Source organism: Camarhynchus parvulus, chromosome 12 (assembly GCF_901933205.1).
Source record: "Camarhynchus parvulus chromosome 12, STF_HiC, whole genome shotgun sequence".
Lineage (NCBI taxonomy): Eukaryota > Metazoa > Chordata > Aves > Passeriformes > Thraupidae > Camarhynchus > Camarhynchus parvulus.
Genome location: NC_044582.1, coordinates 20,124,456 through 20,141,493, shown reverse-complemented (window position 1 = coordinate 20,141,493; position 17,038 = coordinate 20,124,456). Strand labels below are relative to the sequence as shown.

At 40.5% G+C, this 17,038-nt stretch overlaps 2 protein-coding genes across 11 annotated transcripts in view; both read left to right on the top strand.

Moving 5' to 3' along the window:
• FGD5 (FYVE, RhoGEF and PH domain containing 5) overlaps positions 1-3,778 on the top strand; it is a 76,850-nt gene extending 73,072 nt beyond the window's left edge. Inside the window, exons 21-22 of one of the 2 annotated variants that reach the window (XR_004061103.1) lie at positions 507-845; positions 3,391-3,778. Coding sequence is in view for 1 of the 2 variants with exons in the window: in XM_030956707.1 (XP_030812567.1) it covers positions 507-543 (37 nt within the window). In the remaining variant the exon portion in view is untranslated. Of the gene's footprint in view, positions 1-506; positions 2,783-3,390 lie in introns of those variants that run through there. The other variant, XM_030956707.1, reaches the window with a different exon arrangement.
• Positions 3,779-7,037: 3,259 nt separating this feature from the next.
• NR2C2 (nuclear receptor subfamily 2 group C member 2) overlaps positions 7,038-17,038 on the top strand; it is a 37,629-nt gene continuing 27,628 nt past the window's right edge. The window contains exons 1-3 of one of the 9 annotated variants that reach the window (XM_030956470.1): positions 7,274-7,330; positions 10,448-10,531; positions 11,832-11,931. Coding sequence is in view for 3 of the 9 variants with exons in the window: in XM_030956467.1 (XP_030812327.1) it covers positions 10,472-10,531 (60 nt within the window). In the remaining 6 variants the exon portion in view is untranslated. The other 8 variants (XM_030956471.1, XM_030956473.1, XM_030956467.1 and 5 more) reach the window with 8 other exon arrangements.

Genomic DNA, 17,038 nt, shown 5'->3' with positions numbered 1-17,038 from the left:
ACTGAGCCTCAAGAGTCATAGATAGAAGTCTGTCAAAAGTGATTACTGTAGAAAAACTTCCAATTTATATGTTAAATTTACCCATTCCTTAGTTTTCTCATCCACAAATAGTTGTTTGGATTTCCCACTCTAATGTTACTGCTTTCACATAATAAGATAGTCACAAGATTTGTAATAAAAACCCAGCACCCTGAGACACATAGAAAAAGAAATTAGTATTTATAGGAGGTTTTGTTGCTTTAAATCATACTTTGCCAGATTCATCTTTCCTATTCTAAGACATCCCTGACTTTGAGATTTTACAATAAATGACTGGTCAAGACTGTACTAGAAAGCAAGAGTCCCAGTACTCAGCTCCCCGCTTTAATCACAGAACTATTGTTCCTCATTAGAGCTGGGATGGAAAATACAGTCTTCTTCAATGCTTTATGTTCTTAAAGTAATTATTTTTCTTAAAATGCAAAAAAAAATTTGTATGTACCATTTTTCTTTCCTCTACTTTTTAGGTGGATTGAAGCCATGGAAGAAGCATCCATATTATAGCAGCTTTCACTCAATGAACTTGGAATAAATTCTCAGATCTATAAATTTCCAGCAACACTCTTCTGACTTACAAAACTGAACAGTGTATTTCAGGCCCACTGGCCCCACACACTGGATCTGAACCGTTTCCAGCTTGCTCTTTTTCTTCCTTCTTCTTACATACACATTGTTGCAAATGAAAATATCAAGAGATTATTTATGGTGATCTTTATGTCTGTGCAAGTTCAGCCTGTACTATAAGCTTCTCTTCTGGTCCCACAGTAAACTAAGTTTAACATCAAGACTTGGAAATATTGACTACAGTAAGTAACAGACTCAGTTTTACTTATTCCAGAGCACTGTTGTATCTCATTGGGTTGGTTTTGATGTCTACTGTGACATGAGAAACAATGCAGTAAACAACAAATGATCATTTAAAGCACTTTATCATTTTTTATAGAACTACAGCCTCATTTTCTTCATGTTTCTAAGGAGTTCTGTGGCTTGATTTATTAGTTGTCCATTAATAGGCACCAGCATGAAATTATGCCCTGCATATGCTATATTGTTTCCACAGAAAATGAAGGAAAAACACAATTTACCTGGTCTACCAACACTTCACTGACTATGATCCAACATAGTTACTTACTATCAATTTATAATTTTACACAAATCACCATTTCATTTATGTTAAAGGTTTAGTTTCCTATCACTGCAGTACTTTGAAATGCACTCCAGTAACTCTACAGAGCCAGATGCTGAATTATATCTCTCTAAATACTTCAGACTCAAACCCAAAGGTTATTTTTAATTTATTATTAAACTACAGACAATTTTTATTTAACACATCTACCTAGTAGTATTAATATTTTTATCATCTATTTAAATACTGTATCTTTATTTTCAAATTTCCTGTTGTTTCTGCTGTTCTTGTTACGAAAAATGTCATCAAAAGTTGATCCACATAACCAGCACAGCATTTTAAATATGCTGGGTGGACTGAAATGCACTTGTCTGAACCTGCTCTGCTGGAGTAATTTGGAACTCCTGTGGCCACACCTGTCCTATGTCAGACTGCTGTGGTGTTTTACACCAGCTGAGGATACAGATCTCTGGAATTTGGGGGTAGGGTTTTTTGTTTGGTTTGGGTTTGGTTTTTTTGTTGTGATTTTTTTGTTGTTGTTTTGGTTTGCTGTGGGTTTTTGGGGTTTTTTTGTGTTTTTTTTTGTTTTGTTGTTTTGGTTACTGTTGTTGCGGTGGGGTTTTTTATGTTTTGAGTGGGAGTTTTTATAAAGAAGATTGAGAAGTGATGTTCTAATCATTGCAATGCAGTGATTTTGTCCTCAGTCATAATATTTAACTGAGGAACAGAATGACATCTATGATTAAAATATATCTATATAAAAATAACATGCTCAAGAATTTACTTACATTAAATTATATTGGTGGGAATTTTCATTGCTTTTATTTTTCCCTTTCTTCGAGGAACTTAATGGAGATCTGAATTTTTGACCCTAACAATTTTTTTAGAATTTTCCATATTTTTAAAGGTCTACAATATATATCCAAATGGTAAGGTAGATCAGTTTATCATCAGGATAAACAAGCTTAAAGAAACAAATACACATCTACCACTAAATAAAAAGCTCATTTTGGGTTTTTTTTTAATACATCTGACTTTGACCATTCCATTAAGCATATATTATCATTGCAACATTAAGCATATATTATCTGTGCTGTATTCTTTAATTAATGGATGAACAGCAAGGTTAACTTTGTTTCATGTAGAGCCATGGCCTTTCTACCAATACACTGTAAATGTTTATCCCCCCTTGAAAACATTTTGCACTGACAAGAAAAATAAGACAACATTGAATACAGAGCAAGATCTCTAACCATGGTCTGAAACAAAACAAAACTCACTACAGAATGACAATATTATGAAGATTTATGTGCTGACATGTAGGGACTGTTGTATTAAGATTTCAGTTAGAAGCAGGAAATGAACATGAAAATATTTTGTTGTAAAAAATAAGATACAGTGCTATTAAACATTGGTTTAAGTAATGTAGAGAAATAAAAGAGCAAAACATAACTGCAGTTCTACAGGCCTTTCCTTTATACCATTATTACCCTCTTTAATTCCAGCTTTGCAGTTTCAGTTACTGTTAACAGACACTTGCCTATTAAACAGTTCTCTGACAAATAAGAAAAAGCATAAAATCTGAAGATGGTACTGGAGGCCTTCTGGTAGAAACAGGATTTAGACCTAATTGGTATGATGACATGTTTCAATCACACTGATTTATCTTCTGTAAAACCCACCTACTTTACTTCATTCTTGATTTCAGTTACAGATACAAATGGTCTCAATGCAGCATAAAGAGAAAAAAAAAGAAAATGTCCTCACAATTTCAGTCCTACTGTTAACTGAATTTGAGCAAAGCTAATAGGCACCAGAGACAGAAATTTTCATTTCAGAGTTACCCAGTAATCACCTTTTAGAAAATGCTAACATATTAAAATAGGGGTGTACACTCAGTTTACTACCTGACATTTACTTACACAGCTTTTTCTTACTAATTTAATGCTAATATTACTCCTTCAAAACAAAATTTTGTTCCATGTCTTCACAAATACGATAAAAAATTTAGCACTAAGTCACAATGTACGAGCTGCTCAGTCAACACCAGGGATCAAGCTTCTCCCATTTCTTGTTTCAGAGTTCTTCTGTTTATTAATTGATTGATTAAAAACATTAAGGTTATTAGTTAATATCTGCAAATAATATTTAGATCTATTTTATGGTATATGTCTAGTTAAAAATCTTAAAACTTAAAAGTTATTAAATTTTTTTTCAAATCAAAGTGAAAGTCATTTGGAGATGGAGAATACCAACATAACAAGAGGCTATACCACTTACACAAGCACTGCTGGTCAAGACCTTGGACTGCTACCCTTCCTGAGCTGGTTCTCTGCTGCTTTTACCACACAGCTATGAATACCAACCAGGCTTTCCTATTTGCATGCTGCTTTGATACGAAAGCAGTAAAAACTATGTTGGCTGTAACAACATTAAGTGACTATAACTGCTTGGGAAGGTGAAAGAAGGAGACTATTCAGTGAGGGGAAAAGGTATTCCTTTAAATATTAAGGGAAAAAAACACTAGTCTAACTCCACAAGTAACTTAAGAACATAACATACAAGCTTCTGTGTATGAAAAGCAGTGTGATTCTTCAGCCTGGGTAACACTGTGACACCACTTTTCATCAAATTTTGACAAGAAAGTTTCTAGACTACAGGGAATTGTGGTATGAGGTCAAAGGTAAAACTTGATGATCATGGAGGTCTTCCCCAGCCTTAATGATTTTATGTAGTGATATTTTTCTGCAATCAACAAAACCTACAGCGGACAGCAAACTCACTTTTGCTCAGAGACAAACATGGAGAAATGAGGGCAAACCTCCCACTTGGTGGAGGCCACCAGCTTCCTTCTACACTGCCCAGCCAAGCACAAACCCAAATGAAAGGCATGAGGACTCACACTTTAAAAATCATCTGCTAACACTTAAAAGAGAGATTTAAATTGAATGTGGTATTAAGAAGACCAAACAGTTCTGTTAAAACTTTGTCAGTCACTTGTAATTGTTGATTTCTTCTATACTAAGTATTGGTTCTGCTCTGACAATTTACCTTGAAAGTTCCTATAAATTTTAAGCAACTGAAATGAGAACTTAATAAAAACCCCAAACAACCAAGCTCTACAGTACCGTCTATCCCAAACATTCAAAACACATGAATAACCTCAAACCCTATTTATATTTTATACTACATGGCACACACCGAGTTTTAATCCCTCTTAGTCCATTATGTACTTTTACTGCCACCACCATGGCCAGAGAGAGAGCTTTGGCCTCTTGTAGCCCACAAGTTCACTGTAGAGGTCCTCTCCTTCCACGCCTAGAGCCTCTTTCCCTCCTTGGAAGTACACACATCTTACCTCTGTTCCGTAGGGAATTTAGTCCGTTCTCCTGGGCAGGAAATAATTTCCACAGGGACTCATCCCTTCTCTTTTTGCATGGCAGCTTTGTAGCTGCCTCATTTTTTCTTCTGAGGCAACTATCCTATTTAATGGGAGGAGCTAAAACGTCCTTGTTATCAGCAGGTGCGTTTGAAACTGACCACCGCTACAATCCTTTCTCAGCTAAGGCTGGGAGCAGTTCACTCTTCCCGGGCAGGAACTGCGGCCCGAGGAGAGGCCCCTCGGGCCAGCCCGTGCTCCGCCAGGAGGGCAGCCCTGAGGAGGGCAGACTGTTGTCCCCTCAGGAGGGCGGCCCTGAGGAGAGCAGCCCGTTGTCCCGTCAGGGGAGCGGCCCTGAGGAGAGCAGCCCGTCGTCCCGTCAGGACAGCGGCCCTGAGGAGAGCAGCCCGTTGTCCCCTCAGGAGGGCGGCCCTGAGGAGAGCAGCCCGTTGTCCCGTCAGGGGAGCGGCCCTGAGGAGAGCAGCCCGTCGTCCCGTCACGAGGGCGGCCCTTGGTGCAGATCTCGCTCGCGGCAGGACCTGCGGGATGAGGACAGGAGCCCTCCGTGAGGAGCAGAAGAGCAAGTAGGAGCTGACGCGTGCCGGCTGGAATCGCCCATACCCTGAGGGCCGGATGGGAGAGGGAGTGAAACTACACTTGGCAGAAAGCGGTGGCTAGAGAAGGTGGTATGTTAATTTTTGGCTTTCTCACCATCCACATCCATTTTAACTGATAGTTAGATACAATTCCCCCAAGACTGCTTTGCCCACGACAGTAATTCTTAAGTGATCACTCTGTCTTTATTTTGACCTATGAGCTTTTTCATGTCATTTTCTCCCCATCCTGCTATAGAAGAGGAGGGGAAAGTGAGTGACTGGGTTATCGTGTGGCTGCAATCCACAGTCAGCTCACCACTGTGTGGTAGATAGATATAATTATTTTCTTTGCTGCCAGTCTAGTTATTAACCTTGACTTGTAGAGTAATCTCAGTGTTCTTTGATGTTTTTCACCTCTGGCATCTTCTATTAATTTCTGTCCAATCATAGCTAAGGCCAAAAAGCAGTTTTTACTAGCACTCCTTTATATATCTGTGTATCTAAATTTAGCAAATGTCAGCATTATCTAATACAATCTTGCTTATTAAATAAGTTCAGGGCATACACTGTAGTTCTACACTTCGTTGAAATTGTTGCAAAAACCACAGCGAAATTTGTCACAATGTTAATGCAGCTTTCTTCAACCTTAGCATGCCCGGTGGAGCTGTATAGCAAGTATGATTGCTCTCCACCAGAGCTCAAACTGCTGCAAAGCTTTCTCCACGTTGCAGAAACAAGAGGAGAAGATGGAGGAGACAAATCCTCCTGCCTTCTAAATCTTTCCTCAACTTGCCCATCAGGAAACACTGAGGGGGGAAAGCAGCCATTTATATTTGGCTTCAGCATTTTCCATTTTTCCTTTCATTTGATCACACTTTGATGTACATTTTATGAAGTTAAAAGAAATATCTGCTTCTAAAGGTATGCAGGTCCATATTTTGAGAATTTGAAATTTCTTCACATATTTAACATTACAGCAGTAAACACCATAGACATTTTTGAAACATTTTCCTTTATTTGTGTATTGCAAACATATCTGCACATCACATGCGTTACTAATTTCCTGGTCTGTGAAAGTAACGCTGGAATTTGTAGGTCTAGTACATTAATCATACTCTTACACCAAGGAGTCAGTTCTAAGAAAAAACTACAAACAACCTTCCAAAGAAAAATTAAAAAGAAAAAAAGCATACATACTGAATAGTCAACAGCACCTCTTGTTTCTGTGATTGTTGCATTTAACTGCTATCTCTTCCATATGTTTTCTTTCAGGTGTTATCTTATTCATCTAACTGCTCCTTAAATTAGCTTCTGTAAAAATTATTAGAGTCAAGGGAAACCTACTAGAAGCATTAAGAACATTTTGATATGAGTAGGTTAAGGATAGCTAGTTATGACAGGGAGTGAACATCCGATAGCCTGTAAGAAGACAAGCATTGAAAGGTGGTAAACTCTTAAATCACCTCAGCTACACCCAAACTTGTTTCATGCCTATTTGTGTGTTTGAAGGTACAACATACCTCACTTACAGCCAACTTTGCCATAAGAGCCCTAATCAATGACATTGACTTTACAAAATTAAATAAAATCTCAACAGTCTGGCGGTGGCGTTTGTGAGAGCTTGCTCCATTGTGAGCCCACCTTTGCATCCTCAGCGAGAACCAAGATACACCTGGAACAGCAATACCATCAGCGCACTGGACAGCCACCGCCAACCCGCGACCTCGGGCTTCCGGCTCCTGAGGAGCCTCCCGAGCGAAAGGGACAAAGGCGGTGAACGTACCTTCCCCTCACTGCCCCGGAGGCCAGATTCCCGCCGGCACTTCCGCGGCCCGGCCGGAGCGGTGCAGGGCTCGGCAGGCTCGGGAGGCCCAGGTAGCCCGGTAGCCCCTCCCCGCCGCCGGCCCCGCCCCGCGGGGGATGGAGGGGCCGCGGCCGGGCTGGCGCTGGAAGAGGAAGCGGGGACGCGCTACCGGGCGGCGGCGGTGGGGTCACGAACTCTGACCTGTCACAGGGCACGGCACACACAACAAAACACGCCCGACCCCAACACAGTCCCGGCCCCCTCCCCTCCGCGGGCCCCACAGCCCCTTGCAGCCCCCGCGGGGGGAGGGAGGGCCGCTGCTGGGCACCGGCCTGCCCGGGCCCGGTCGGGTCACCGCCACTGCACCTTTGGCGCCCATTCCTGAGGTAAAAAATATTTTTTAAAATTGAAGCGGCCTGCTGGGTTTGTCTCGTGGGGGCCAGGACGAGGGAGGGGGCGAGGGGAGGCGGCAGAGGGCCCTACTCTGGACACCCCCGCGAGGGAAGGGGTGGGGTGACGGTGGGTTTAGGGGAGGGGGATTGCACGGCTCCGGTATTTGTCTGGTAAACGAGCACCGGCCGTGGTCTGGCCTGGTCTACAGCTCCTGGAGAGAGAGGAAACGACCATTGTGGCGTGCTGGGTCGATCGGCGGGGCAGTCCCGTGCCGGAGCCGCTGGTTGCAGCGTGGGCCGGCTGAGGTCGGAGCTGGTCCGATCGCGGTGAGCAAACTCTGGTGTCCAAGGGGTGTAGGGCGATGGTCGCGGCGATGACGAGCGCGGGACACACAGAGAGACAGAAGATGGAGTCTGAGCGGGCGGAGGCGGCGGCTTGAACCCGACCCTTTTACCTTTGCCACCGGGAGGGCGGAGGGGAGGGGGCGGCGGGTACTTTGCATACGGGGCTGAAACCGCCGCCATCTTACCGGCCGCTTCCTCACTGCCATGCCTGGGCCTCCTCTAGGCGGACACAAGGCTGTACCGGAGGGGAGGGGAAGGGGCCTAATGGCGGCGGCAGCAGCCCCGCCTGGGCTCTGGCGGGCGGCCAGCGCCGCCATCTTGTGCTCAGTGAATCCCCGGGGGGCTTTCCTTCTGCTCGAGGGGCGGTACCGCCACTATTACAAGCGGGTGGCTTGGCCAATGGGCGATCTGCGGGGGGGCGCTGCGCCTGTCGCGAGGTCATTGGTTGGGCCTAGGGGCGGGCCGGGGGCGTGTCTCGGCGGCGCGCGGCGGGGAGCTGCCGAGGGCCTTCAGCAGCGGATGGGGCGTGGCGCGGCCAATGGGCGCGGGCGGAGCGCGCGCTGTAGCCAATGGGGACGCGGCAGGCCCGGCGCGCTGCCGGCGGCGCTCGCGGCGTTCCTCTCGGTCGGCGGTGTCCGGGTGTGGGCCGGGTCCTGCCGCCGGGACAATGTACCGGAGACTGCCGGCAGGGCCGGGCCCGCTCCCCGCCCGTCCCGCCGATGGCAGCCTGCTGCAGGCCGCTCGGTGTAGCCGAGTCGAGCTGAGAGCGTAAAGAACCTCCTTTCATTAAGACAAAGGAACAAATTTCAATAAGTTTGAATTTGGCCTTTTGCCATGTTTTGTCAGTAGGGCCATACCCTTAGAACCTTTCAAGTGGAATTTATGACTTGCTTCTGAGGTTTCACTGCAGCTTAAGATTACTGATTCTACACTGTGTTTTGGACAGTGTATACTGAGCTGGCTGCCACCCTGTTATGCTGAAAATAATTTCCTGGTGCTCCAGGTGCCTCTTCCTAGTTTTTAAATTTCACCTCTTGTGTTGATTTGGGAGGTTTTCTTGTGGTTGCCTTACAAACTGTTGCTTGGGGCTTTTGCTACGAAGCTGATTTTGCCTTCTGGGAGTTGACACCATTAAGAAGCTTGGCGTGGCTGTGTATGGTCACTGTGCTTCAGCTGGATTTGATCAGATAGCCTCAGCTTAAGGTTCTTTTGTGAAGGTCGAAAGTACAAAAAGCCTTGGTGATTGCACCAACAACAGCAAATCTGTCAGATTCATTCTATAGCAAACACTTGCGTTTTGTGTCTCGGAAAGCCACTATTATGAGCAAAGTATCTCTATCTGAAGGGCTTCTGTCATCATAAAGCGCTGAGAAAATAGCATATTATAAGCATATGATTATGCTTCTTGTGCTTCTTGCTGAACATAAAAAAAATAAGAGGACACACTGAATAGGAACCATTGAACAGCTGAGAAACCATCCATAAGCTGAGTTTGGTGGAAATGGTTCATAGTCTTAATCAAGTCAATACTTCAATAAAATAATGACAAGCTGTAGGAGAACCTAGCATAAATACAATTTCCATGGGGATGTCTGAAGTTTGATTATCCATTGTCACAAATAATCTATACTTGACATATACAAAATTACTTTCACATTTGTCACAATATAAGTGAATCCGTTTAATGAATTTTGACATATTTAACAATGTTAGCTTTGTAGAAGTTACATTTGAATGGGTGCTAGAGACATGCATAGGTTTTTCTGCTACCTGTGTTGCTATTGTGTGCTGTATTTTTAGATTTTATATTAAATGACTGCTTTGCATTTTTAAGCAGAGGTTTCCAATGAAACATCAAACAAGACAGCATTCAGAAATGCCTTTTTATTACCTACGCCTGAATCACAATCTGAAGTCTAGCCCTATAATTAGCAAGTCACAATTAAAAACTGAATGCATTAATTGGAAATCTTAATTAAATTTACCTTGGAAGAAATACATCCATAATGATGATATGATAATTAAAAATATATTGCAAGTGTTTTTTATTGTTTCTTTGATTTCTTTGTATTTTTTTTCTAAACCCTAAAGTTGAAGGTGGAGTTATGTGGAATAGGATGAAATGATTCTGCAGTATTTTCTTCTCATTGTAAAAATTGAAAATAGTATCACATTATAATAAAGAAATAGCCTAAATAATGGAAGACACATTTTAGATGAAGCTGTTTATTTCCCTTATTGTGTAAGATTACTCTTAAGAATATGGATGAATGTGGTGGTTTGATGGAACCACTCAATTAAATGCCAAGCAGCATTCTTAGCTTGCTGCTCCCTGGTTCAGCATGTGAGGTAGAATCAGTTGAACAGCAAGGTTTCTCCTGCCTGAGCTGAGGAAAGTGCCTTTGAGATCTATGAATTCTGCAAGCTGCATTAGAACTTGACTTTGAAATTAGTCCTTTCTCATTTATGAAATTAACATCTCTTCTTTACAGCTTAAATAATGGACTGGAAAGAGTATATTAGAGGCTTAATAAAGTAAAAGAATAACTGTACCTCAGCAGTTAGAACGGTATGCATGTCCCATATATGTTTATGTGTGTGTATGTATGTGTGCACACACACATGTCAATGGCACCTTCTCTTATTTGCCAGATATTTCAAGCAGAGTTGTAAATTTTCAAAAAGTCATAGCAGAGCTTTCTTTAATACTAAGAAAAAACCCAAACTTTTGTGCCTGATGGAAGTTGCTGGCATCTTTCCAAACAGGTTCTCTAATGGTCTTGTTTCACCATGGCAACCAATATGGAGGTGCTGGCTCAGCAGGTAGTGGAGACTCAGCAGGTGGCTGAGGTGAGTGACAGATGATATCACAACAGTTGGTATATGAGATTTTGAAATTAAAAACTTATTAGGGAGTCCCTGCTGTTTACAATTAAGCATAAACAGAACAGAAGATCTTTAAAGAAAAGTGCTGCTTTACACCGGGGGACAAGCATGAAAACAGTCCAACTGGAACATGTTTTGTTTACCCTACTTCGTTCTGGTGGCCCCCACATTAAGAGTGTAAGTAGAAACTTCAACATGAGCTATAGAGAAACTTGGCTGTATTATGAATTGTTTAAAAAATTAATACAACAAAATTTCTTGTCATTTGATCATTAGATTGACCTTTTGGGACATGGAAAGCTTCTGCACCTAATTGGAATTGTAATCTAGATCCACCACAGTGTTTGAAGTTACCTGTTTTGCTTATGCGCCATTCTGAATTTACAGCAAAGTGGTTAACTTAAATCAGTTTTTATATTTTGTGCCCACACTTTAAAAAAAGCACAAAACCTACTACTAAAGTGATACTAAGTGATTAAGTGATATTAAGTGATATACTAAGTGATATTTAGTGATTAAGTGATGTCTAGATGCATATTCACTGAAGCTTGGATGCTCAACAGCTAAAAAGTTTAAATCACCTCATAAACACAAACTGCAAGTGTTCATGGGCATAGAAAATAATTTCTCTCCCTCACTATGCAAACTTCAGTCAAAAATAAGCAAGATCTTTTGTCTGATTAAAATTATTTGGTTAAGTATCCTTGAACTTTACTGTGATTTTTTGTAGTTACGTAATTAAGGGATTTAATAAATAATAAAGGGCAAATGGGCTGAGAGACATCTGTAGATAAGGCCACTTTTCAGACATTAGTGTGGAGTTTTCTTTCACCTATTGAGCTAAAATTACATATGTATATTAAAAATATTTTTAGTTCAAGAAGAAGTCCTATAAAAGAAGAAAATATAAGTTTAATTCTGGTTTTAGAAGTTGATTTGAGATTCCATACTTAGAAGTACATTTTTAAAAAAGAAATTTCATTCTTTTTAACAAAATGGCCTAGTGAGTGTCCTGAAATTAACATCTTGGAATAGTTTCAAAAAACTTCCTAAGTTTCACAGTGAAAACCAACAAGAGATTTTTCACTCTAGTTTTCTGTACCAGGTATGAATTTGACAAGCTGCATTTTTTTGAAAACACTTCCAAATATACTTGGAAAGAGAAACCTGTAATGGAAAACTTCATACTATATTGGTAGAGGTTGGGTGCTGTAATAACATCTAAAGCACATAAAATATGTGACATCTGTAATTCCTCGTGCAGGAAATGCACCGTGGTAACATAGTGTGATGGTTGTATCTTGCCACTGGAGAGATCGCTCCATCTCGAGAGTGTATGAAGCTCTGTGATTTCTTCCTGGCCGGTGGGTAAATAGAGGGCTCCATCTCTTTATAGTATTCAGCTGCTGCTTAAATGATATGCCTGTCCACTGCGTAACACCATGAAAACTTTGTTCATGGAAAACCAGTTGTAAGCAGCATTATCTCATTAGGAATTCATTAATACTATGACCATGTTAATATTGAATAATTTCTTTATGAATGGCTGGCTGCCTGCTATTTGTCTTCTGTCAGTTTTTAATACAAGTAAACACATAACTAGTTTTCTTTAAATATGCTAAAATTCTATATTTGTACTCACCATATCTTAGAGAAAATGTAGAATCAAACTTGGCACTGGCTTTCGGAATATGATATTTTTTATAAATGAAAATTAAATGGAAGAAGATGGTCATTGACAATGCACTGAATTTTAGGTTATGAACTGTGAGAGACAAGTTGCAACTGGATTAACCTAATGCAAATATTAGTAGCTTTACCTATATCACCATCACTTTTTCAACATAATTGCCACACATGTAGTGGCATGGGTTTATTGAGAGCTGTGATGCCAAGCACTAAATCAGACTGTCATGCAAGTAGGCTACATTGTTTCTCTTTCTTGAGCAATAGTTCATCAGTTTTTTCATAAAATGGAATGTTTCACAGAAGTTGCTGAGTATGCTCCAGTGTTGCATGTATTTTTGTACTTACTCTATTTTTAGGACTTTTAAAAATTGTTCTTGTAATGGTTTCAGATAACTTCACTGCTTTTGCTTCCTTGTGCTTTATATAGTGTCGCTTGTTTAATTTTTTTCCAATTGTGCATTTCTGACCAGATTGGATGAGAGTTCCATTTTTAGTGTTTGAAGTTGCCATTACTTACAGTTCATGAAACTGAAGAACAGCAGCTAGGGGATTCGGAGGGAATTTCAGCAGTTTCTCCTCATCCTGAGGAGCTTTTGAAAAGCAGGAAAAATACTTAAGCCTTAATGCATAAATAAGTAATGCTGCTTTTCTGAAGTATTTATTTAGTCACTGTACAATATGCAAGTGGCCTAGGTGTAGTCCCAGCACCAACTTAGATCTGACTTGAATACTGTTTAAGAAAAATGTGTTTTTAAAGTGGAGGTTCATTCCCTGTGTAGGACTATGATTTTAATGCAAAATTTTAAAAAAAATTAAACAGAGCTGTTGTGGGCAGGGTGTGGAGGAGGAAGGGGAGGGAATGTGTCGTGGTGGAAATAAGGGCTATTTCATCTTTCCAACAGCAGCTCTGGTGTAACCAGGAATAATTTTTAGTAGTTGCTATAACTGTCCTTGGCCAGTTCTCTGGCAGCCACAAACTATTCCTGGTGCATCCTTTTTCTTGTCAGAGGCTTCAGGGAGAGAGTTACATGAGGAGACTGTTGAGCCCTGTTCTTCCTGGATCTTGTTCATGACAGTTACATTGCTGGAGAATTTTCAGTTGCTTTCAGTTCCCTCAGTGTCCTGAAAGGAAACTATCAAAGTCTGAAGCGTTTTGGAAAGCATGTTATCCCATGAAGCTCAAAAAATACTGGATATCTTTGTCACATAAACTATTTTCTTGACCCTCTTCAGATATCTCTGACATGTTACATCATAAGTAGTTCTGCAGTTCAGATTTTCATCCAGATGAAGGTGTGCTGAAAAAGGAGAGTAGAAACACTGTTGTTCTGATGGAACAAGTTTTACTTTGTTTTAAGAATTAAGGAAGTGTGACATAAGACCCTTTATATTTAATATTTTATTGCTGTCATTGGCCACTTGCTCATTTCTGATGATTTTTCAAAGTGGAGTTTTGATGCAAAGTCTTCTTAAACAATTTTTCGTTCAAATACAGCTTTTCTCAAGTTCTTGTTAACGGTACCATGAGCCTGAGAGGTATTCACAGAAAGTGCAAATGGGAATATGGAGATTGTATCTGGTTTAGGCAGTTGGGCAGCATTAGAACTGAAGACTGTTGCCAGATGTGGCATAGCTGCTGGTGCAATAGAAGTGTGGGGTGTTCCATAAGACCTGGTCTGAGATTTTCTTTAGCATGCAGATGTGCCAATTGCAGTTTCTTCCATGATTGTTGCCTTTTTATGTGCTATACAAGATCTTGCACTGGCATCCTATTAGGGCGTTAAACTAGAGTTCTAGTGGTGAATTTGACTTTTATCTGCCATCCTACAATGGGCCACTTGGGAGTGGTCAGGAGAGCTAATTCCAAGGAGAATAATTGAAACGTTTTTTAAATGTGTCTTACACCTGTCAAAGAAATATATTTGGATGTGCATTTTTGGTAAAAGCCTATTATTAATTTAATAGCTAAAGCTACTCATTAGGAAAAATATCTATGGAAAAATAAGTCTTTCTTTTGATTTGATTTGAGTTGCAGGTGTAAAACTTGGCACCATATTTTTCATTGAAATTCTTCAGTTGTTTTATGGGTGCAGTTAAAACTATGTGGTCTGTCATTGCTAAATTATGCTTTAATTAATATAGGAAAGAGAAAAGAAATTATTGAGCCTGAAATTGGTTTACACATAATGTACTCAAGCAATACAATTACTTTGGCTTTTACTGGCGTGCATGTAGAAAATGTTTTTCTGCTTAAGTTAGAAAAGATTAGAGGCTTTAAAAATTTCTCTCTATGCGGCCAGTGGATTATTCCTTCAATTTATTTCTCAAATGCTGCTTTTATAATCAGTGTGGAAGGGGGAAATAAGCTACAGAAAGTACTGAAAATTTGGTTAGTCAGGACAAATATTTATTACATACGTACATATGCTCATACAAACAGACACAGATGCATATGTACATGATGGGCAAATCAGTCAATTACTGTATAAACACGACTATATGCCTATGAAGAAACCTTATTTATATCTGATGACATAAAATAATGAAATGCTTGGAGAAACTTAACTTAAAACTACTGATTTAATATATACACATATATTTTATATATATACACCATCTACTGGAAGTTTAATATGATTTCCACTAAAATTTAGAAGCTGAAAAAAGTAGAAAAAATAAGGTAAATATACAATTATATATATTAATGTTTAAAAAGAGAAAAATTATTAATAATTTAAACAGAATAAACAAAATTTGATTTTGCCAGCCTTCGAAATGCACCTAATTGCCAAATACTTGTTTTTAGTTTAATGATGAAAAAGGTAGATACGTATGTGTTTAAGTGTGTCTGTATTTCTTGAGCCTTGTGCAGATTTTCTGTGTCACTTAAGGCAAATCATTATTAATTTCTATAAACTTCAGCATATGAAATTATTGCTAGTGGTACTTACTGGTTTGAGAGCACAAGCAATTATATTCTAGGTATAAATAATACTTTCTTCTACACTAGATCACAGTTAGTTGACCTAACATTTATGGTGTACCCCTGCTGTAAATACACTCCCGAAGGTAATTATGTATGGATACTATTTTTAGAGAGATGTACAATAGATGATTGTGTTTTCTGTCAAGTAAAGTACTTAATTTCAATAGTGAGCATATTTCTGTGCTATGGAATCTTTGAAATTAGAAGAAAATACTAATGCTACTTAGACAACTAAATTATTCATTTGCTGCAGAAAATGTTCTAGTGGAAGTCCACTGGATTTTGTTGTTTATTGTTGTTAATAAGTTTATTGTTGTAAAACCTGTCAAGTACATGGTGACTTTCTCAAAACTTCATGTACCATAACTTTAACAAATTTAACTTTTGAAAATCTTAAAAGTATTTTTTGTTTTCATCCATTTGTCAGCTTTCACTGCAGCCTCATAAAAATGTTTTGTTGCGGAATGAATTTTTAGAGCTAAAGATGCTCTACAGGAAATTTGATGGATTTTCCTTTCAATTTTGCTAATTTTAAACTATTTTTCCAAGTGAGATCACATGGCACTCACAAGACCTGGGGATCAGGCCCAGCTGGCGTGGGTTTAGGAAAGGCAGGTCCTGCCTGACCAAACTGATCTCGTTTTATGATGAGGTGACCCACCTCGTGGATGAAGTAAAGGGTGTGATTGTGCCTACCTGTACTTCAGCAAAGCCTTTGATACTGTCTCCCAGCACTGTCCAAGGGAGGCTGCAGCCCAGGACTTAGACAGGTGCATCTTTGTGGGGTTAAGAACTGGCTGGGTGACTGGGGCCAGAGAGTGGTGGGGAGTGGCGCCACATCCATTCTTCAGTCACTGGTGGGGTTCCTTAGGGCTGTTTTGGGGACAGTTCTCTTTAATATTTTTATGGATGACCTGGATAAGGGAATTGAGGCCAAGGCCAACAATGTGAGGTTCAACAAGGCCATGGGTCCTCCTGCTGTTGGGTCACCACAACCCCACACAGCACTCCAGGCTTTGGGCAGGGCGGCTGGAAAGCCACTCAACAGGAAAGTACCTGCAGGTGCTGGTCAACAGTGGCTGAATGTGAGCTGGATGTGCCCAGGTCACACAAGAAGACCAATGGCATCCTGCCTTGGATCAAGAGCAGCATGGCCTGCAGGACCAGGGTAGTGGCTGTTGCTCAGTACTGGCCACTGGTGATGCCACATCTCAAATCCTGGGGTCAGTTCTGGGCCCTGGCATGCAAGAAAGACATTGAGGGGCTGAAGCATGTCCAGAAAAGAGCAAAGGAGCTGAAAAAGAGTCTGGAGAGTCAGTCACTGAGGGGTGGCTGAGGTAGCTGGGTTTGTTAGGCCTGGAGAAAAGAAGGCTCAGGGGGGACCTTTTCAATCTCGACAACTCCCTGACAGGAGGGTGGAGTCAGGTGGGGGACAAAAAGAAATTGCTTCAAGTTGTGCCCCATGGGGTTCAGGTTAAACATACTTTGCAAACCCAGAAAACAAGTGGCTGTTCAATTCCAAAATGTTTAAAGAATTTCCATGCAGGTACCTTATGTCTGTCTTGTCTGTCTTTCTCCTTGAACAATACAGAAGAATAGATTATTCTTTTTTTCTAGGCTGCCTGCAGTACATTGTGGTGTAAGGTCTGAAGATGCATCAATGAAAGGCTAAGGATTCTACAGCTGAACAACTGTAAAACAGTTTTAAAAGATCTTCTTGCTCTAATTTAGATCTTTTAAAGGGCACATAGCTTTGTTAATAATTTGGCATGGAAGACAAGATCATAAATTAAATG